Source organism: Porites lutea, chromosome 1 (assembly GCF_958299795.1).
Source record: "Porites lutea chromosome 1, jaPorLute2.1, whole genome shotgun sequence".
Taxonomy (NCBI): Eukaryota; Metazoa; Cnidaria; class Anthozoa; order Scleractinia; family Poritidae; genus Porites; species Porites lutea.
Window position 1 is genome coordinate 38,668,546 of NC_133201.1, and position 21,542 is coordinate 38,690,087.

Consider the following 21,542-nt stretch of genomic DNA (forward strand, 5'->3'; position numbering starts at 1 on the left):
CGCTTTCCTCTGTTAGACGATAACATTTTAATTTTAACACGAAGTTTCAAGACGCCAAAACTTTCTTTAGTAAGCTTGTGCTTGATGTTTGTGCTACATTCACGAAAAATTCCCTGCAGCCGGGCAGAATTTTTATGACAAACGCCCCATCGCGGGAACATCACAGCCCTTGACAAATGCCCAATGTAGCCCTTTTGAAGCTTAAAAAAGCGGGTAAATTAAAAACGTTTGTTAATTAGCACTGTTATGTAACTTCTTTTGAAACGCGTTTTTAGTCCTGTCGTAAGCGCTCGCGGGGACAAGCTCCCCCTTCCCCCACTTCGTTTATAAGCCCTCGTAAAAACCCTTTTTAAGCCAGAAAGACTCCAGTTTTCGTGGCCGGGTGGAGGTCAGGTATGTCACGCAATCTTGAACACTGTGCATTTTGCCAAGAACTTGAAGCAGTGCGGGTAACCGAATGTGATGCACAACTGTCTGTAAGACCCCATACGCCGAATCCATGGGTCGACTGTTAACTTTGGAAGTCACTATTGTATGTGCTTTAATCGCCATTGTGGTTTCACACGTATTAACAGTCCTGTAAGTGAAAAATAGATGTGTTCCATTGGTTCGAATAATAGTTTGTGAACCTATTAATTTAAGCTCAAATTCATCGAGTGTTTAATTCATATCCTTGGTCCTTGGATATTCTCTAGGATTGCCCTTGGTTTTTTTACGAAGACTTTGAACCACTCCCCTGGACCTTGTAAAGTGATACAAGGTAAGTTTTTCTAAACAGATTCTTCACTTATATACAGAGTAAGGACTTTGTAGAAGTGGCCTCGGCAGTCTACCGTGTTCGCCAACTTCTGAAGTCGTTTCGCGTACTTGTTGGATCAGTTGCCAAACTGCTTGCGCCTGATCAGTGGCTGAAAGAACGAGGTATATACATGCGTATCGCACTCTTTTGTATCATGGCTGAGAGAACCAAGCATATACATACGCACCGCTCGTTTCGCTTCTTAGCGGAACGACACAAGACCAGATATACGTTAGGCGAAACGCGGTACGACCGGTCACCGGCTCTGCGGCTCGCTAGTCATGATAGATGCATGAACAGCACAGAACAAGAAAGGTAAATAATTAATTTCATGTGTCAAGGAAAACAGATATATTTATAGGTATGAGTATAAAGAACAGGCAAGGCATATATTTTATTGGGGTGGCAGTTCGTCAGTCGGGGTTGAAGTCTTATGTATAAGACAATCCATTTTATTTTCAGCGGCTCGACGATTCACTTGAATGATAAGGTGGAGAGCCCAGGAGCTACTCGAAATTAAGCTTAATTACTCTAAAAAGTTTTCCCTGCACTTTGTAGTTTATTCTCAAATAGACAAACTAGAGGCCATCAGATGACGTATGTTAGAGAAAACAACAAGTTTAATTATTTTTTTACAGCCATTGCACAAGGCAGAATAGCGCCTATTGATTTGATTCTTATTTAACCTTGTTGTTTTCTCTGATATACGTCATGTGATGGCTTCTAGTTTGTCTATTTGAGAATAAATTATGCCTTCATTTGCACGTGAATAACACGAAATTTACTGTTTCTTTTTTCTCGAATAACTGTCGATCAATCATCAATTAAAAACTATTCAATTTTCGATAGCAAAAAAAGGGAAATCATTTTTCCCTTCACTTCCCCTTGGAACAGCTGCCACCAGGCTGGTATCTCCAAAGGAAATTAGCTCATTCAAATTTATGGAATTCATTCAAATGATTAAATGTTTCAATACATTAAAATTCACCAATCAAATGCATTAAAGATGAAGAAGTGATTAAAAAAAATACACATACATGTACATAACTATTATTTAAGTAGCTATGATACGAAAAGCCATTATAGTTTCGAGACACTAGCGTTGAGCACAAGAAGAATAGTATTCATTGTCCGAGTCAACAGTTTTCAGTGCCTGAATTTTGTAGGCAGAGTGTAGATGCGCACATGATTAAAAGTTGAACATCTCTAATACGGACACAGAAGGGACAGAGCGGAGTGTCCGTATTAGAGAGGTGCATGTCCGTATAAAAGAGGTCACTATGGTGACGTTCCTTCGTTCCCCTCCCCCTCCCCGTCATTCATTTTCTTTTTTGCTCTTGTCCCAGCTTTCTGGACGAACCTCACGAGGAAACGCTTCCTACGCAGGCTAAGTTCTAAGTGTTCAGTAGCTAAAACCAAGTTCACACTCGTCTTTAAACTGCATTTAAGGTTATTAATTCACAGTACAAAGACAGTGTCTTTCAGTAACATACAACGTTCTCCGTCTCAGCCAAAGAAAAATTACTGTTTTCAAAAGAAACGAGCTCCAGTGCAATGCTGCATGTAAAAAGTTGTAACGTAAAGCACAATTCTGAACGCGTCTTTCGCTATTTTGCAAGTGCAGTAAACAGTAACTAGAGTACAAAAGGCATCTAATAGGAAAGATCTTTATGCTATCTGTAGTTATTGAAGCCTTCAAAAAGTCGGTTATGTTTCTCTGTACACCTTTCGCAAATCGTTGTTTGGTATACAGTGAGTGGCGTTTATATCACCTTGCATAGCTCATCAGCCAGATTCGACGGGATTCATCCTGTGGAGATTCATGATCACCTGATTGGGATTCGGGATTCACCTGATCACCGCAGTGTCTTTAATTAAGAGGTTAATTTTAAATGAATTTACTCAGACTCTGGGGCCGAGATTTGACAGATTTAGTGTCCGTTGTCCGTATTACAGAGAGTCCGTATTATAGAGGTTTTTTTAAAGAAAATATATGAGAATTTTGTCGGAACATTGGAAACTGTCCGTAAAAGAGAGGTCAGTTCGTATTCGAGAAGTGTCCGTACCAAGAGGTTTGACTGTAACTAAAAGTGAAGTAATTGAAGTAATTTAATGTTCCTGACGAAAGTTAACACAGATTTTGGTCTAGAAACTATACAGTGAAACCTCTGTTAAGCGGACCCCAATTAAGCGGACACCCTCTATTAAGCAGACACTAACCCGGGTCCCGAAGTTAATGTCTTGTATTTCCCTTTATAACGAACCCCTATTCAGCGGACACCTCTATTAAGCAGACGCGGACACTAAAATAAATTGTATTCGGCTAATTTCTATTGTTAAAAACCTCTATTAAGTGGACACCGGACTGAATTGACAATAGTAGTATTGGTGCACTGCAAAAGAGAGAGCCTCCAGATTCTAGATCCTTTCAGGTTGGCATCTCTTTATGTTAAATTCTTGTTTTCACACAATATTTCATTCAACAGTCTTTCAATGTTTTAGCTCTAAAAAAGTCTCAAAATGTACGTGATCGCAGTGAAGAGCATGAGAAACTTTGGGGCTGAAAAACAAAGACATTACATCACTTAAGAAGCTTACTTTCTCACTTTGGGACCCACTGCATTGTTCGCCGGTCCAGCATAATGGAGTTTATTTGTATTACGTATTTGTGTAGAGTCATGATTGCTTGTTTACTTTTTAGCAAATGGCTCTGAGGACTTTGCTCTTCTCCCTGATGGACTGGTTTTTGTCTCTTCTGTAAGTACTGGTGAAGATTTCTTTCTCTGAATTAGCTCCACTTGTACTGCTCTAGACCAGTTATTTGGTATATCTATCACAGCTGTCTTGCATACTAAACTAGGGCTGATCTAAATGTTGGATATGTATTTATGACAAAATAAATAAAAAGAGAAAGTATTAAGCACACTGTTTTAACGTTGATCACATCACCAGTAATCATGTCAATATTGATAATAGTAATTATGATCATGTTGATTATGATTTAGGTGATTGTGATGATAATGATGATAGAGTGGTTTTCGTTTGAGTGTCGTAAAACCGAAACCAAAGTAATTACTCTGGCCAATCACATAGGACACAGACAATACATTGAACCAATCAAAACTCGAAGTAATTACATCTGGCTGACGCAAAGCGCGGGAAAATGCATGCGAGCGCGTCACAATTGGCTTTGGTTTCACTTCTGATTGGATGAAAAGGTGGCGCGAATCTTTTAAGCCAATCGCATCGTGTAGAAAGTGCAAAACCAATTACTTTTCGACACTCAAATGAAAACCGCTCTAATGAGGATGAAGTTACTCTTTTTCTCTTTTCTGATTTGCAAACAGGGACTCCGCAATACAGCAGGACTCTGGTATGATCCCGAGATTGACAAACGAGATGGTAAGCTGTTAACGTTTGACTTCAACAAACCTGACCAGGATCCAGTTGAACTAACATTGAAGAACTTCGATCGCAAGGGATTTAACCCTCACGGGATTAGCGTGTATCGTGACCCATCCTCGGGTCAGGTATCCTTGTTTGTTGTGAATCACCGACCAGATGCACAAGCCATTGAAATATTTGACTTTGAGCGGGAAACACGTTCATTAATACATCGCCGTTCCGTGGTGGATGATTTGATCTGGAGTCCAAATGATGTATATGCAGTTGGTAAGTGACCCCTGAAAAATTACAGAGGTGGCAATCATTTGATGGCCATCTCACATTCTAATGACTGGGGATGAAATTATAGAAAGACGGACACCTTTTGGGACCGGTACTAAATGTCCGTCTGAGAGACGTCCTTCTTATAGAGAGTCAAATAAAAGGGAAAAAGAACGCTGGGGACCAACCATTTTACAGAGGTGTCCGTTAAGACTTAGTCGGCTGTACCATCAAATATCTTTGCTCTGGCCTTTGGTAAAAAGTTTTTAAGGCCACATATAAGGGAATTACCTGTTAACATATAGCTTAAGCCAAGCCTGAAAGTGGAAGCCCTCATACAAAACTTAAAAAAAGCTTGCAACCCTCAGAAAATTATCAACTGGTCATCGGATGGCTTCAAAAGAATACGTGACCTCGATCGACCTCATTAGCGACCTCAACCCCAGAGCCTTCTCTTGGAAAAAGAGAAGACCTTGGGGAGACCTGGGGACGGGATTGCCCCAACGGCGCGATATTTACAGCTAAGACAGAGATGCAGTCAAGCTATGCGGGCCAGTGGATGCCCCATTTTGACAGCTGTCAATTGAATTGTTATGAATGCTGGGAAGGATACTGTAGTATAAAAGAAAGATATTGCATTCTCATTTTGATATTACTGCATGCTTTGTATTTCTGGGTATCTGTGTCATTTTTTGATGGCTTACATAAACCGGAACGGACGGAAGGTCGGCTGGAACCCATTGGCTCCTGCGGTCTGTTCGCCCTGGTTGCATTGCGCATCGATAGGGAACCTCGCTGCTTCCCGTGGTCTCATTCCAGTCATTCAGTCGAGTGCCCCCTAAATGCGAGTCTTTCCTCAGCTTTGGGTTTTCATTGAAAGTGAAACCTGTCGTAGTAAGCAACGCATGACTCGTCTGAAGTTACCGGTACATTAGCCAAATGTAGTAGTCAAATGTTTTGCACATTGTGAATTTTAAAAATAGACTTGGATGAATCCACATTACGTTGATCGGAAAAATTAAACGCTCGATGTAGCGCATACCTGTAACTTTAACAGTCCTTCAAACAAGCGATGTGTTTACAAAAGCTGTTTCTTTCCCTTCAAACTGCTCTATCTCACTATTCGAAAGATCAACGGCTATCGAACCACGTTATCAGACCCGGATCGTACAAAGAAGCTAAACTTGACACGTTCGGTTCAAATTCTCCACCCTAGCTAGGCAAAGGCTAGGTATCCCCCTCCTTGGGCCCAAGTGATAACAGGCGTCATTTTTTTTCGCGTTTTTCAGGTGAGCAAAGTCAATCTCGAAAAGAGACAGGAGCGCCAGACCCGCGACGGGGCTAGATGCGTTTCTAGCGCTCCTCGCTCGCTTCGTGTTTGCCTTTTCTTGCCTAAAAAACGCGAAAAGATAACGCCTACTCTGCAGGCTAATGCCTACACTACAGTATAAAACGTGAGATGATAAATTTCGTTCTTTATTTATGCTTTGCAGGTCCTGATAGCTTTTACGTCACCAACGACAACTTCTTTCATTTTGAAAGCACCGTAATGAGAAACCTGTGGGGATTTTTACTCAATTACTGGCTACCTTGTAACATCGTGTTTTTTGATGGTTTCAAGGCCATTAAAGCGTTTGTAGGAGTTCATCCTAATGGTATTGCTATGGATAAAGACGAAAGGTTAGTTCGAGTGTCCATAAAGTGTAATGCCAAGTGACCTACGGGGAGAAGAAAAGTTTATTACGATACCTGCCATCTTTGCACACTTTTTAGGATTGATGGGATAAAAGCAATTTCAGGTGGTAATTTTGGGGGAATACAAGTGATAAGAGTCGCCAATACGAGTAATCACGGTCGAGGTTGTTTATTCTCTCAAAACGGTGGTGGACAAAACACCGACCCCCAGTGCATGGACTACCCCCATGGACTACCCTCGGTTAAAATAGACTACGTACGCCGCTGAAGTTTAGTGATAAGGGGTAGGAAATTGAGACAATCAGGTTCCATTTGGGGTCTTTATATTGGGAAAACTAACCTGAAACTTGATTCCCTCAGTTTTCTAACTCCAAATCACTAAAGTTCAGCGGCGTAGTCCATTTTAGGGTAGTCCGTGGACTGGGGGTCAGGGTTTTGTCCACCACCTCTCAAAACTTGGCGATGATTTCAGTCCTGCGATATGTACAGTTCGAGTTCCGACAACTTTTACGCTAGTATTGCTTGCTGTTGGGTCATCTACGGTCGCTACTCTATCCAAAAAAATAAAAATGATCACCTCCACCAATAACTTGCCTTTATCGTTTTTAAAAGAAAAAGTTTTCTTTATTTTCTGTTGCCTAGAATAAACAAACTCGACCGCGATTTCTTGTATCGGCAGTTATCACTTGTTTGCCCCCGAGAACGTGGTATCTGTTTTCTCCTCTTATACAATGGGCCTAATGACCTAAACAACGAATGCAAAGAATTCCTTCTTTTTGTATTTCTTAAAATTCTTTGAAACCCCTACTTATGTTAAAATGAATGCTTGTTTGGTTTACTCTCTCGTAGGCTCGTTTTTACACCCGACAACCTTTCTGGAAGTATTGCAATTTTCAGACGTCGTCAAGACAACACATTAGAAAAATGTCAGGTCAGTTCGGTCTTAGATTGAATGGAATCCGGATCCCGGAAATACATGCCTGTTGAATCCAGAATCTTGGGATTTGTGCTTGTGGAATCTGGAATCCTAGGCTTTGGAACCTGGCATACAGCTCAAGGAATCCGGAATCCCACTAACGATTCTGGTTTCATAACCTATTTCCCAGGGCTTTTCCCCTAAAAAAAAAATTGGGGCCCTGGGAACGAGGTTGCTGGTTCCGCTGACAAAGAATGCGTAATAGAGTTCATGGAATCCGGACTCCACGGTGTGGAATCCAGAATCCAAGACTGTCTTGGATTCCCTTATATGGGGTGATTGAGTCCTTAATATCTCCAGCACTGGAGCAGAGAAAGATTGGGAATGGAGTTATTTAGACCACCTGCAGACGCCTGAAAAGGTCGTCGATTTTTGTTTGAATCCATTTTTGCCTTTTCTCATGGTACCCTGCGGTATTCTTATACCTGAAAACTCTGTTTTTCTTCAACAGACAATTCCAGTTGGATCATTTATAGATAACATCAACCTTGACCCTGTGACTGGAAATTTTTGGGTTGCGGGAATGCCTCGCTTAATTGACTTTATTGAACACAACCAAAAGAACCTCAGTCTTCCCAGTCCTTCTCAAGTTTTCACTTTGAATCTGGGAAAGCCATCTTCATCCGGGGAAGCTTTTCCTCATTACGAGGTTCGCGAGGTGTACATGAATGATGGCAAGGAAGTGACGGGCTCCTCGTCTGCAATGTTTTACAAAGATCGTTTGCTGATCGGCTCAGTGTTTGGGAATATGGTGTATTGTGAGGTGAAGTTTTATTAACTGAACTACTACTAAGTCACCTTGCAACCAAGAAGAATTTAGTCTGACCTGAAGCCTTTTTGATGCTAACCTGTTTATGCTGCCTGCGAATATTAGGAAAGTTTGGTGTTCTTGCAGTTTAGACCACAGGGAGATCCATTAGAGTGTTCATACCTCGTAAAGAGTTGCGTCTGGTTGTCGGTCTTTGTTCTTTCCTCCCTTTTCGTTTCTATTTGCATACCACCGTTTGCATTGTATAAACGCTTAGAAGTAAAAACTGAATAAAACTGAATAAAGGCAAAAACACCCTTTGAGCCTCGTGACTCAATTGTTGCAGGTTGATTTTGTCTTTTATGCTTGTATTTTTTGTCCCGTTTAACCTTCCCCGCGGTTCTTCAGTTTTTAAGTTTACTCTATGAAATTGTTTACTTTAGCGTCACTCATCGTTTAGAGAATGTCTTAGGGCGCTATTTGTCATAACTAGCTGGCCATACCAGTCCAATCTTAAAGAGAATTTTTCACTGGTGACGGGTCAAAGTCGTGTGAGCGCTCTATATGATCTAGTTAGAATCAAAATCGTAGTCGTAAATGGAGTCACTGATAAGCTCGACGAAATCGAAGACGCAAGAATGAGAACGTTTCCATTTACTTCCTGCTCCTTAAAACTTCATTCCATTGCTTCTGATCTGAAGACAAGGTTGTCCGCGGAGTTCGCGTAAGCTGTTTCGCACTGCGTATGCGTTTTGGGTCACGTGGTCCAAGCGATACGTTCACCAAAATGGATTGACCGAGGCGCCGTATAGGGACTTGTAAGTGGCTTACTTCTTTCGGTTCTGCTTGCAATTCCGACAAACGTAAAGCTGATTTACACTAGTCCGTGAGCGCTTGTCAAAAGCGGAATCGGAGCTTCCGGTTTTAACTCTACAGCTGACTCTAGGCGTCTCTAATCTCTGATTACGACTTTGAATCTGACTCCATCTGACCAACGTGTATTATTTACAGCCGCAGTCTGAAGTAGCGTCTTAGGGGGAGGAACCCGGTCGTCCAGTCGCCCCCTTCCCTCAAGATAGGGAACCCTTAAGTCAGCATTACAGGCGTTTTCTACGGGCGCGCAAATTTTTCTGTCAACGTAAAAGGGTCCACAGGAAAAAATAACGGATTCCCATTTTTGGATATTTTAGGGTATTTAAAGAATACCCATAAAAATCCCAAAATTGGCAAAGTGCGACAAGTCCCAACCAGGGAATTCCCAACCAAGTTCCCTGATTGGGACTTGTCTCACTCTTCCAAATTTGGGATTTATGTGGGCATTCTGTAAATACCCTAAAATATCAAAAAATGGGAATCCGTTATTTTTTCCAGTGGTCATGTTGAAACTACTTTCTCCCGCTCAAAAAACGCCTGTAAGTAATGCATGATTCAGACCAATGCTTTTTATTCTGAATAAGTGGGTAAGATGCATCCAAAAGTTATGCTTAACTTATAAATTAGTCAGTGATATTTGATAACCTGTTCCAGGCGTTCAGTGCAGGGCGAGGACGAAACTGATATTTACGAGGGAAAAAAGCGAGAGGAGACCAAGTCTCACTACGTTTTTTCTCTTCGTTTTCCGTCTTGCGCTCGCCGTGTACAGTTAACTCGCTCCCCATGGTCTGAATGCCTGGAACAGGCTAGATATTTGGTGAATTATATATCCGGAAACTAAGAATTTTACATGTTGACAGAATTGAAATACTCCTTCATCCAGGGAAACTTGAGACATCAGTTGTTTTGGTTAATCACTGGTTAATGAGTAATGTCCGTCAAGAGAATGGAACTTAGAAGAAACAAAGATTTCTTCGATAAATTCTAATCATTCATCTTTGACGTTTAACCAATCCTTTAGATCAGGCAGGGATCCCGTCATATGGGAACGTGACATTTCATGAATAACTCATGAGTGTTGTTTTTGTCATTGGCACCCGCTGCAGTATAGCGGGCTCAACTCACCTGGTTTAGACAGTGTTATCTGCCTCACGAATTTTTTAGGGAACTAGTTATATCTTTTTAGATGGATTTCATGCAAAAATCTGACCTCCTAAAGTGTCTTACAGATCACAACTATTGGATTTCATGTGGTAAGCTAAGCTAAGTTTAACTTGATTCTGATCTATTTTAACCTTTCTATTACCCTGCGAGCAGAGGCTACAGTTTCGTTGTGTGAGCTGGCGTGCGAAAAGTAGCCACTACTTTTTGCACGACAGCTCACACAGCGAAAATGTAGCCTCTGCTCGCAGGGTACCTTTCTATAAGCTTATTAATCATTAGCCCACAAACAAATTCAGTAGTCTCAGGTGCCCCTACAATTTTCTTAAAAAATAAGTTGAGAGAATTTGTTTACACTGTCAACAAATTTGCCATTAGCTAATCACTTTTTTTTTTAATTCTCAGGAACATTTTCTCTTGATTTATGTAATTATTGTCATTCTTTCGAGAAAATTGATGTTAATCACCCTTGGGGATAAAACGTAAAGACTTTAAAATTGTATATGATTTATAAAATTTATTATTCACTAAGTGTGAGGTCAAGATTGCTTTATGAAGGCTAATTTCCTTTTTTACTGGGTCTTTAAACAATGCCAATAATCCAGCCAGGGTATTGGCTAACAAGAATTTTTTTACCTGCGCAACCAACTCAGGAAATCCCAAATGGGCAAGAAAGGCCCACCTTGCCCACTTGGGTTATAAGCAAATGAGAACACACTATTCACTTCATCCCACCTGTTCAAGGAAGCAGTCCCAAACAGTGCTCGAAAAAAACTTGAATTCCAGCTTTCCCTTTAGCACAAGCAGCTCTCAAATTTTCCTTGCCCCGCGCAAGTCTTCATTTACGTTTTTTAACAAATTTTATTTAGTCGGCACATGACTTGCCTTCATCTGGCCCTTGCTCTTCAGGCAAGTGAGAATTGAAACATTACTAATGCCCAGCAGGGAATCCTACGTGTTCTGGACGTTTTGGACAACCAGACTGCATTCTTTTCGAGCCCTGCTTATAGTAATAAACTATCAATGTATGATCATTTGTAGGTTTATTGTGCTATCTATTAGATGTGGGCATGGCCCATGCTTCAGTAATTTGACAGTAAAGAAAAACATTCTTAAGCAGGCAACCTAAGAAGAGCTATATTGATCTGATTTTTTTGTTGTGCTAAAAATATTGACAATGAATGCTATCTTCAATAAAGTATTTTTTTATATAGATTTCTTTATGCACAACCCTCTTAGATACCCAATATCTGAAAAATACATGTATTGGCTCCTGTTTTGAGCATCCTATGAAGTCCCAGCAATTAATGCTCCTATTAGAGCTGCAGTATAGCATACCTTAGGTAATCTTTTTCTAGGTTACTCAGAGACTGTAAACACCACCCTATACTAGGTCATTCCCACAACCAACAATGGTATTAGGAAGGATTTAAATGGCAGATAGGGTAGCATACTCAACACATTTAGTTTACTGTAAAAGTAGGATTGATCTTTTCATAATTCTTGTATTACAACACAGACAGCCCAAACTTTCAGGGCTGTATGTTTCTGGGCTCGTCATACAATTGTCCCCAAAGTTCATTGGTGGGGCTGCGGAGTGAAAAAGAACGTCTTTGTAGCCAGGATGCAATAACACTATAAGCTTTTGTAATGGTTTAGAGAGTCTGATTGAGAAATCTGAAATGTTGAAAAACTGCCTTGTCTTAGCTCCACACGTACATGCGTGCTTTGGGCGCGCAATAAGAGCCCCATACCCATGCCACAGGGAAACCAATGTGAAATGTCAAACTTTCTAGCTAGTGCGGGAGCCTGGAACCTGCATTTAACTTGATAAAGACATCCATATCGTGGTCAGTTGACAGCTGTCAAAACAGAATATCTGCTGACCAGTGTCACATGACCATATTGCAGGCTTGAGGTCACATGTTTTTTAAGTTTTCCGCTGACCAGTTGTTAGCTTTTAATTGATTTGCAGGCTCAAGTATATGTTTTTCAGTCATATGCATGGTTCTCCCCTAAGGTTAAGTATAGTTTTTTGGATTTCTTTGCAATGTTTTGGAGACCATTGTCTAAAGTAAATTTAAGGAGCTCCGCTTTTTGCTTTGGCTAAATCTTAATATATTATGTCTCTTTGAGGCATTTAAACTGTAGGTTTAAAACTAGCTACTAGTTCTTTGATTGAAAAGCTTTATCACTGTAAAATAATGTATAATTATGATACTTTGAATTAATATCTGCAGAATCTCCCACAGCTAATGGCCCCAGATTAGATCTGATGCATTCATTTGATGATGTCATCGTAGATTTCATGACAGAACAAGATATTCCGGGGGCAAGTGTTGCTCTTAGTAAAGATGGAAAGCTTTTTTACTGTCAAGGTAAGCAATGGGGATGTGCTGGTCAGCTATTGGCCAATTTCTTTCCCTCTTCTTAGTAACAGACCCAGAGGTCTTTGCAAAAGTTAACTTGGTTCAGTTTCTATTTTGTTTCTAAAGTGGTGAATTGGAGTGCTAATGTACACTGGTTTTGTACAGTATGTCTTATGAAACTGCAAGAACATAACTTGGATCCTTTAGGCCACTGTGGAAGCCCCACCTTTTTTTCTCAATTTATTTTCATGCAGGTTATGGTAGTGCTGGTGCAGGCAGGAAAGTTCAACCAAATTTCATGTTTAGGATTGCAAGCATCAGTAAGACAATAACCGCTATAGGAATCATGAGACTTGTACAGGAGGGAAGAGTCTCACTTGAGGACAGAGTGTTTGGATCACAAGGTAGTTTTACAATACATGCTGTCAGTGCCCTAGGAATGCCTTAAAATCCTAGTTGTTAACCCTGCCCAGCAGTTGGTTTGGTGGGGGTGGGGGGGGGGGGGGGGGAATTATATTTAGGAAGTATTTGCAGAATTGGAAATAACATCTGGAAACAACTGAAGTGATAACAACATGTATACGTTTTTTCACTTCAAGAAACATTACGACCTCAAACTTCAACTGTAACTGGAATATAACAAAACAAGATATTGGCATATAGATACATACTAATGACCAAATAGCCCATTTTATAGTAACAGATGGAAACGAGGCAGGAGTTGACCTTTATTTTTTTATGTCCCTGCCTATTGTAATGTGTAAATCATGTTGTTCTTATGCTAACTAAATAAAATATTAATAAAGCATAAATTTCCATCAGAAAAGGAAGAAGGTTTGTATCAAAAGAAGGTCAACCTTAACCTCACATTCACTCAGAGGGTTGACTAAGCCCACAACACTGTAAAATGGTCCATTAAAACTTCACATGTTCTTGGGAAGTGATTCCTCCCCCACCTAGGGAATTGTTGATGCTATTTATGGCCAGTGCCAGTTAATTCTCTTAAACAATATAAACTAATGGCTTGGCCCTGATCCCCCCATAATTACAGTCCCGAGAAGATACTCACAGACTTACAGTTAAACATGCATATAGAATGTCCTCCAAAAGTGTGAGGATACATTTTTTAACCAGCTTATGTGGGCCTGGATTGGTGTACTTGTCTTAGCTTACAAGATAAACTTGGATGAGGGTAGGGATAAATTTAGAATTTTTAGCTTAAGAGTTATTGAGTACCAATTATGATGCATTAATCCTGCACCCGCAAAATTTACACAGATCAGTTGCTGCATTACTATTTAATCTTGATAGTTACAATTCTGTCTTAATTTATTGAAGGAATTCTGAATGAATTCAGTCCTACAGTTAATGGAGACAGGCGAATCGTGGACATAACAGTTAAACACCTCCTTCATCACTCAGCTGGCTGGGACCGAGATAGGGCTGGGGATCCTGTGTTCTGGAAGGTCAGCAAGCACATGAATGTTGAGGAGCCTGTGTCTCCAAAAGTGCTAATACAATACATGATGGGAAGGAAACTGCAGTTTGCTCCAGGTAACAATGTGAGGACTGCAGGACAATGAATTTATCTGCTAGGAATTTAAAAAAAAACTCTTTTCTCTGCAGACTCCGAGCAGCCCGGACCATGAGTTTTCAGGGGCACCCAACGAGAATATAGTTCAAAACCACTTAAACATAGCATTGTTATAGAATCATTAAACATATTTTAGTTTTTAAACGGTAGATATAGGCATAGTTTTATCCCCTAGGAATTTTTCATCTGTTCGGATTTCCTAGCTGAAAGACTAGTGGTCCGAAAATTATAAGGATCAAAACTTACCTTTTCGAAAATTTCAGCCAGAAAAAAGGCTCCCGAAAATTCTAGGTGATCTTTTTAGGGTAAAAATCCGTTAAAAATGGGCAATTATACCATTTTTAAATGTTCGAAATCCTAGGAGAGGCAGGCAAGCAAGAAATTTTACAATAAATGTTCCGAAAATTCTAGATCTCAAATCATCTTCCAAACAGATATTTTCCGAAAATTGACGTTGGGTGCCCCTGAGTTTTTTCTTATCCGGAATCTTGGCTATAATCGAACCTTTATTATTTCTGGCGTGCCATTAAGTAGCCTACTTATATTTCTGACTATAGAGTCAAGAAAAAATAATAATGACAATAATTCTTTATCAGTTAATCACATAAATGACAACCTTCATTTAACAGTCTAGATTAGCTTTTGTTACCTGCAGGACAGTATAATTAATTAACTTAAAACTTACAATAAAGTTATGTTGTTGTTGTTGTTGTAGTCACCTCTATTAAGCTGTCTATGTTTGAAAGGTAAGAGCAGTACTATGCATCAGGGGCGGATCTAGGGGGAGGGTGCAGAGGGTGCACAGCCCCCCCCCCCCCCTGAGATGACCTGCGGTTTTCTAATACAACTGGTATTCTGTAAAAAAAAAAAAACAAACTATGTGGTTTATTGGTGTTGAAGTAGAGTAAGAGACGAGTGCACCCCCTCCTAAAAAAAATCCTGGATCCGCCCCTGTGCATTCATTTCTTTGTCAAGTCTCTTACTACTTTTTTTCAATTGTTTGTCTGCTTTTGTTTAATAGGTAAAAGACATGCTTATTCTAACCTGGGCTATACAATCTTGGGGCAGGTTATAGAGAGAGTAACGGGACAGGCCTATGAAGAGTTTATGGTGAGCATTTTAAAGAGTGTAGAAGTGAGCCAGATGAAGATTGGAAGAACTCGAAAAAAAGATTTGGATGCTAATGAGGTAAGAATCTATATAAGACCAAACTTGCGTTAATTCTTATTTTTTTTCCGAGGTTGTATTATAAATGAACTCTGTGCAAAAACGTCTCCTTGATATTTTGCTAATTTTGGAATGCGCACAAAACGTTCGCAAGTTTTTGATTCATTATTTGTACTATAGGTAGAAAAGAATGACATTTGTGTACCGGAGACTGACATGGTGGCTGTAAAGCGTGTTATAGGGCTTAGTAAGACAGTATACAAATCTTTTCTTTTAAAATCTTTGTATGCAGTAACAGTATAAATGGTTACTGAACAGATTATATGATCTCTTTCACACTAATCTTGACATGACAGAGCCATCAGAAAATTGACCTCTTCAATCATGTTCCTTTGTGTCATTTATCCACCACAGGTAGAATATTTTCATAATCAGCACCCGAGGCTGGTCAAATCCATTTACCCCGAGGAGGGTAGAGTGCCACCACAGTACGGAAGGTGGACCATAGAAGAAGCTGATGCGCATGGCGGGTGGGTAGCGACAGCTGTTGACTTGCTGAAGTTTCTGCTGGCTCTTGAACACGGTGTAAATGGTAAGAGAATGATCTCAACTGAAACCTTTAATGTGGTGCTTGATAAGCCGCTGTTTGTCGACAAATACGCGGAGGAATGGTACGGAATTGGTCTCGATATAAGGGACAATGGAAGCACATGGGGCCACTCTGGACAAATGGAGGGAACCTCAGGTGTGTTAACACGCCACTGTGGGGGATATGCTTGGGCCCTGTTGTTCAATTCTTGGGCTAGCGACTTGGACTTGGATGGTTTGGTAAAATACGCTTTGAGTCGAACTGCGCATGTCACACGACAGCACATTTCATCTGATGTTACTGCAAGGCCTTTTCCCTCACGGCTATTACCACTGACTGATAGCGTTCATAGTACAGGAAGTTCTTTGAGGGAGACTGGAGTCTTCCCTGCCAAGATTGTGACTGTAGATAATCGACAAATAATAGACTTGATGGTCCCACTTAGCCATTTCTGGACAACATATAATGGTTTTAAAGAACAAGGATTTGATTTAACATGGCTCAATGCCTTTAGACTTGCAGATGTCGTATATTTCAACGTTATTTTCCTTCAAAATGATGGGATTTCTCCTACAACTGTATATATCGGATTGACCGTTGATTCTTGCCGTGAGTGCGTAGAAAATCTTGAAGACCTTCGTCCTGTGCATATTGAGACTTACATCGACAGCAACGAACTTCACTTTGCTGTAGTTTTAACTCAGGCTAATGGCGAAACCTGGGAGTTAAGCTACGATTGTACCGTTGCCCAGCATAGAAAAAATATGACAACCATGTTTAATAAGGGTTTTAACTTGACAGTTCAATGTCTGACTGAATTCAAGGGACGACTGCATGTTACAGCTCTGTACGAGAAAGTTCCTAATGGGGAATGTATAGCCGAGTTCGACATAAAACCAGATCATTACCAATTTGAATTCAACAGGCAAGCAAAGCAGGGTGGACAGTTATCATACATCCGGGCCTATCAGGTGAAAGGTCAGCCTCGGTTTAGTGCTATTTGGACCAATCAAAGGTCGTCGCTAAGTGCCACGAGGCATAACGTTTCCAAATATGGTTTTCTGTTCGAACTTGAAGAGGCAGCAAAGAAGAATGTCTACGCGCAGTGCGTTAGTAGCTACGGAAATGAAGGTGTTCTTAATTTTGTTGCGTCGTGGAGTAAATAAAAATGTAAACCTGAGCCGGGTTGAGGATCAGTAGGATAACCCAGGATTAGCCCCAAATTTTAGTTCAAATCTGAGCGCTTACCAGGCAAATTCCCGTATTTTTTAGACTGCTTGCAGACCACTTTTCTCTTAAAATCCGTCTAGTTCTTATCTCAGCCAGCGCGATTGCAAACCACGTTATGTTAGATTGTTCGCAGTCTAGTATTTTTTGTCTTGAAATTGATTTTTGAACGCTCTAAAGTGACTAGTTAAATATGACAGATAAAATGTCTTTGAATAAAAGAAGTAAGGACCAGTTTCAAATTTAACCCAGGGTTAACGATAATCGGCCTTTGAACAAGTGTGCCCTGAGTATGCAAGGAAAACATCTTGGGTTTGATTGACAGCCTGCTTTATTTTGATTGGAGTGAAATTTTCTGCGGCTTTCGGTTTTGATAGCTCAGTTGATAGCGCCCGTCAGTAGAGCAAGCTGCTCCTAACCTAACGCTAATGTCAACAGACATATTCTCCTAACTGTTCCCTTTAAATTTCGTGTGACATTAATTAGGAGATTTTGTAAACTCATCTTCGGTACTCATTTCCTTTTCCTTACGCAGAGAAATATAAAGTTGCTGGTCACTAGCTAGCAATGTGGCCGAATATTCAGCGCGTCGGTCCAGAATGGCATTAGAGATCGTTTGCTCCTCGGAATACTTAAGATCATCTCCTCGGACGTGCTCTTAATAGCTAGCCTGATTCTCAGACGTCCGAGGTCGTTCGCGAACGACCTCGGACTTCTGAGAATCAGGCTATTAAATAGCCTGCGTATCAGGCGTCGAAAGGGGTAAGGGAAGGGGATTAGGAGGAAGGGAAAAAGAGAGGGGGATTGGGAGGAGAAGATAGGGGATCCTTTTGCGCTTTTCTCCGTCCCTCCCCCCCCCCCCCCTCCCCTTTTTGCGCCTGCCACACGGGCTACAAAGAGTTGAAAAAATTTTGGGACACTCCGACGACAAAACGACCTTTCTTGCTTCAAATCGCTGCTAGTCACAGGTCTGTTAGATATGATACTGACCTCCCTCCTTCCTTCCATTCAAAGTTGTTCCTCCAAGTTTTGAGCATGGTCTTGTATTGCTAGCAACTTTGATAACTTTGCAGAAGTCATGGACAGGCCATTTATGCCAAAATACGGTACAGTGTCTCAAGTACTTTTGCAACTGATTGTATCTCTGAAATAGCTAATCTGATGTTATGTTTTATTTGGTTTTTTTTTTTTGGGGGGGGGGGGGGATTATTTGCAATTTTAGATTAAATTAGGCAGCTAAGTACAGAGTCACTTTTATTATTATGTATTGGTATAGTTAAAGTGAGGAAACAAACTAGTACCGAGGGCAAGTTGCCGCGCTTAACTGAGCACTCGCGCTGGTTTGTTTAACAGACAAAACTTGAATTGTGATGGTTTTCTTTCACTCGTCTGGTGAAGAGCTAACTAACGGTCGGCAAAGAAACACAACAAAACATTCTGAAAATATTAGGAGTTTTAACGTTTAATCAAAGCTATTTAATAGTCATTTTGGCGGTGATCCTTATACAGCCGACATGACCTCGCGGTTTGAATGAACTATGAACTAGGAACTACCCTGTTTATAGTTATCCTCACTAAAAACCGACTCTACAGGCGGGGCAGGTGTGGCTGGTCCTCTGATGTACCGATGTTTCTTGCTAGATTTACCCTGGTACATCCAGGATCGATCAGAATATAAGTTTAAGTTAGGACAAGTGTGAATGTTAATAACACCTTCTTTTCTGCGTCGAGGTTCTTGGGCAATGTTTGCGCCACTTCCCGTTTTAAAATGGCCTGATTTAGCATTTGCTTCATTCGAAGACCTTTTCACCCGTAGTGTCGAGTGAGGAAGGTTTGGAAGTGGTTTTTCTATGAACGATTGAACTTTCGCTTTTAAGGCATCGCTTTCTGACCTCTCTCGACTTTGAAACTGCTTAAAAGTCGGAAAGGTTCGTCGACTGCCGACGTCACCAGGTTCGGATCGTGCTCGTAACCGGTCTCTGACTCCAGGAAAAGAATCGGAGAAATCACCATCCTCGCTTGTCGGTGGAGTTGGGAAGTATAACCTGTTTGTTAAATCCTGTTTTTTAAGATTCTCTGATGAATGTGCTGTTGCTGATGGCATGATAGATAATTCGTTTGATTCACCGTTCATTAAAGTTCCACTTTCATAAAAGTCTGTTTCTATCATATAATCAGCTGAATCAACATGTAAGTTTGGGTCTTTAGTGAAAGAGGCTCTTGCCTTACTAGAAATAGGTTTTTTCGTATCCATTCCATTCGTCAACAAAACAAGTGATCTCGGAGCAGTGCTCCAGTTTACCATTTCGTGACTTTTAGAGTGACGCTTGAGTGACTTCTCTGTCAGAACAGGAAAAATAATTCCTTCCGTGGTCGAATGTTTACCAGTACAACCGTTAGATGACAGATCAGATTTCTTTCCGTTGATTTTTTTGCTGCATTTTCTCCTTGAATTAGTTTCATAAATGTGTTGTTTTAAACGTTCAAGTTCTTCTTTCTGCTCTTCAGTCATAAATGAATCCTCCAAATCGCTATCTGAGAAACTTCTTCCCCTAGTTAATTTGCTGTGTACAGGAAGGTGCTGTCTATTTGTGAAATTCTGATTATCTAAACCCTTTTTCCCCATCACATTTTCTGTGTAGGCACCATATCTTCGGTGATCATTGTTTAGTCTAATGTTTATTGACTCTTCACGATTCACTGGCTCGGGCTGATTTGACAACTGAAATGTGTCCCTTCTACTCAAATGAGGCAAATGTGGAACCGTGTGTGTCTCTGAATCTCCGATCAAACCTGCATGCTTAGACTTTGCTGCGTTCTCGTTATTTCTCCACGCGGCCAAGGAAGGTTGAAGGTTACTGTTATTCCTGCAATAATGATGTTCTATCGTGACTTCGCTAGTGCTTTTTCTTCTCGGTTGTTTTGTTAACAGTGTTGAAGCAGCTTTAGGTAACGGACGCACGTCACTCTTGCGTCGATGTATGTCTTTTGTATCTGGGACATTTAACACATCTAACCCTGGTCCATGAGGAGACAACTCCATATCCAACACCATCCTTTCTTCCTTAGTCAAATCGGATTCTCGACTTCGTAAACGTTCGGGCCCATCTTCCATTTCTTCACTTTCCCATCCAATATAATTATCCAAGGGTTTAATACACTGGGCAGCTTTATCCCTTCCATTTACTGAATAACGGGACTTGAAATCGGACATGCCGTGACTGACCTCCTTTTTGCGACGATCATGATCCATAGCGACGTGAAAATGGAGAGCATTGCTGATCAAGCGGAGAGCACGATAGTATAAAAACTTAATTTCCTTTTAACCATCCGAACGCTTAATCACTGCATTTGCAATAGTAATTTTTGTATTGTTGCTCATCATGCACCACCGGTCACAAAAGGCGCTAAATACTTTTCACGCCTGTCTGCTTACGCAATAGATGTCATCTTTTGTTGGTTAATAAAATTGTCATGTCACCCTGATGATTTCTGACAGGCTTTTGTGTATTAAACTGCTATTAGGCTTTATTGTTATAATCCTCTCAGTCTATAACTTTTCATACAAAATTAAAATTTTAAGCTGAATTACAGACAACTTCTTTCTATTTATAGATGTTATCCTTCCTTCAATTTTTAATCTTTAATTTTTGATGATTGAGAACTTACTGTATAATCTTCTACAAAGTGTGGAACTAGTCCAGTGCTCAACAGTAATAACAGCCAACCAAGCGTAATACTTCCGTGTCAAGTCTTTCAGTTATGATCGTCTCAACCATGAGAGGACAATATCCTGATTCCTGTCTCAAAATCATTACTTAAAAGGGTCTTCACTTTTGACAGTTTCCTTACCTTTTTGAGAAGCTTGGAAATCAATCTGGAAATGGCTCAGCTGTTTACAGTTTGTTGACGGGTTGTCAAATTGTCTAACTTTCACTTTACTGTACTTTCCTTTTTCTTACCTAATTTCCTATCGCCACGGGCAATTAGCTTACCCCCTATGTCCTCAGTTTTGCAACACCGCCGAGTCCGTGAAATCAAACCGATGTTGACGTAATACATGGAAAGTGAGCCAAAGCGGAATCGCAAGGTCAAAGACTCAGAAAAGTAGAAAATAAGATACGGAATAGAGTATAGTTTTGACAAATTTCATGACACCCCGACTGTGAGGCTGGAAAACTACTGGTCATGCAATCTTCGTTTCCAAACCGTTAGCGCATTATGGACCAACGCAAAAATACAGTACGTAGTTTTGTAGTCTATTGTCGAGCTTACATGTGCCAATAGCCTGTGCGATCAACATGTTCTTTTTTATGATAACTCCATTAGCTTTGTTCGCTCAGGAAATTTTTTCAAAATCGAAATCCGTCGTTTCCGATCAAACGCAAAATCCAGAGACCAACTTTACCAAGCAGATCTGCGACAAAGATTGTCACTTTCCGTTTTTGAATTTTGCGATATAACTGGTAACTCCTCACTAGGGAGGAGCAAGGGGAAACGGCTGTATTCGCTGGCTATAAGACTGCACTTTGTCATTATGTATACCGCAGGGGAGGGGGGGGGGGGTGCTCAAAAGATTTTAGGTTGTATATATCAACAGAATACTCTCCGAGAAATCCATTCTAAAATGTGGTATTCCCCAGGGTTCAATACTTGGGCCAACTTTGTTTCTAATATA

The 21,542-nt window shown here is 40.5% G+C and overlaps 3 protein-coding genes across 4 annotated transcripts; 2 read left to right on the plus strand and 1 right to left on the minus strand.

The window, feature by feature from the left end:
* Positions 1–437: 437 nt before the first annotated feature.
* LOC140949891 (serum paraoxonase/arylesterase 1-like) lies at positions 438–8,216 on the plus strand. The gene is made up of 7 exons (XM_073399038.1): positions 438–579; positions 696–760; positions 3,501–3,556; positions 4,147–4,471; positions 5,959–6,145; positions 7,010–7,091; positions 7,588–8,216. The coding sequence occupies exons 1-7, from the start codon at positions 500–502 to the stop codon at positions 7,912–7,914; spliced, it is 1,122 nt and encodes a 373-aa protein (XP_073255139.1). The 5' UTR covers positions 438–499; the 3' UTR covers positions 7,915–8,216.
* A 1,425-nt stretch (positions 8,217–9,641) lies between these two features.
* LOC140938404 (penicillin-binding protein 4-like) lies at positions 9,642–17,015 on the plus strand. 2 transcript variants are annotated; one of them, XM_073387892.1, is made up of 6 exons: positions 9,642–10,010; positions 12,159–12,296; positions 12,542–12,691; positions 13,626–13,841; positions 14,903–15,069; positions 15,463–16,977. In XM_073387892.1, exons 1-6 carry the CDS (start codon positions 9,944–9,946, stop codon positions 16,801–16,803), a joined length of 2,079 nt encoding a protein of 692 aa, XP_073243993.1. In that variant the 5' UTR covers positions 9,642–9,943; the 3' UTR covers positions 16,804–16,977. The 2 variants fall into 2 exon arrangements, with proteins under 2 accessions (XP_073243993.1, XP_073244000.1); XM_073387899.1 differs by having other exon boundaries at positions 9,901–10,010; positions 12,222–12,296; positions 15,463–17,015.
* Positions 17,016–18,233: 1,218 nt separating this feature from the next.
* On the minus strand, positions 18,234–20,284 carry LOC140938420 (uncharacterized). The gene has a single exon (XM_073387907.1). It carries the CDS (start codon positions 20,115–20,117, stop codon positions 18,408–18,410), a length of 1,710 nt encoding a protein of 569 aa, XP_073244008.1. The 5' UTR covers positions 20,118–20,284; the 3' UTR covers positions 18,234–18,407.
* Positions 20,285–21,542: the final 1,258 nt, after the last annotated feature.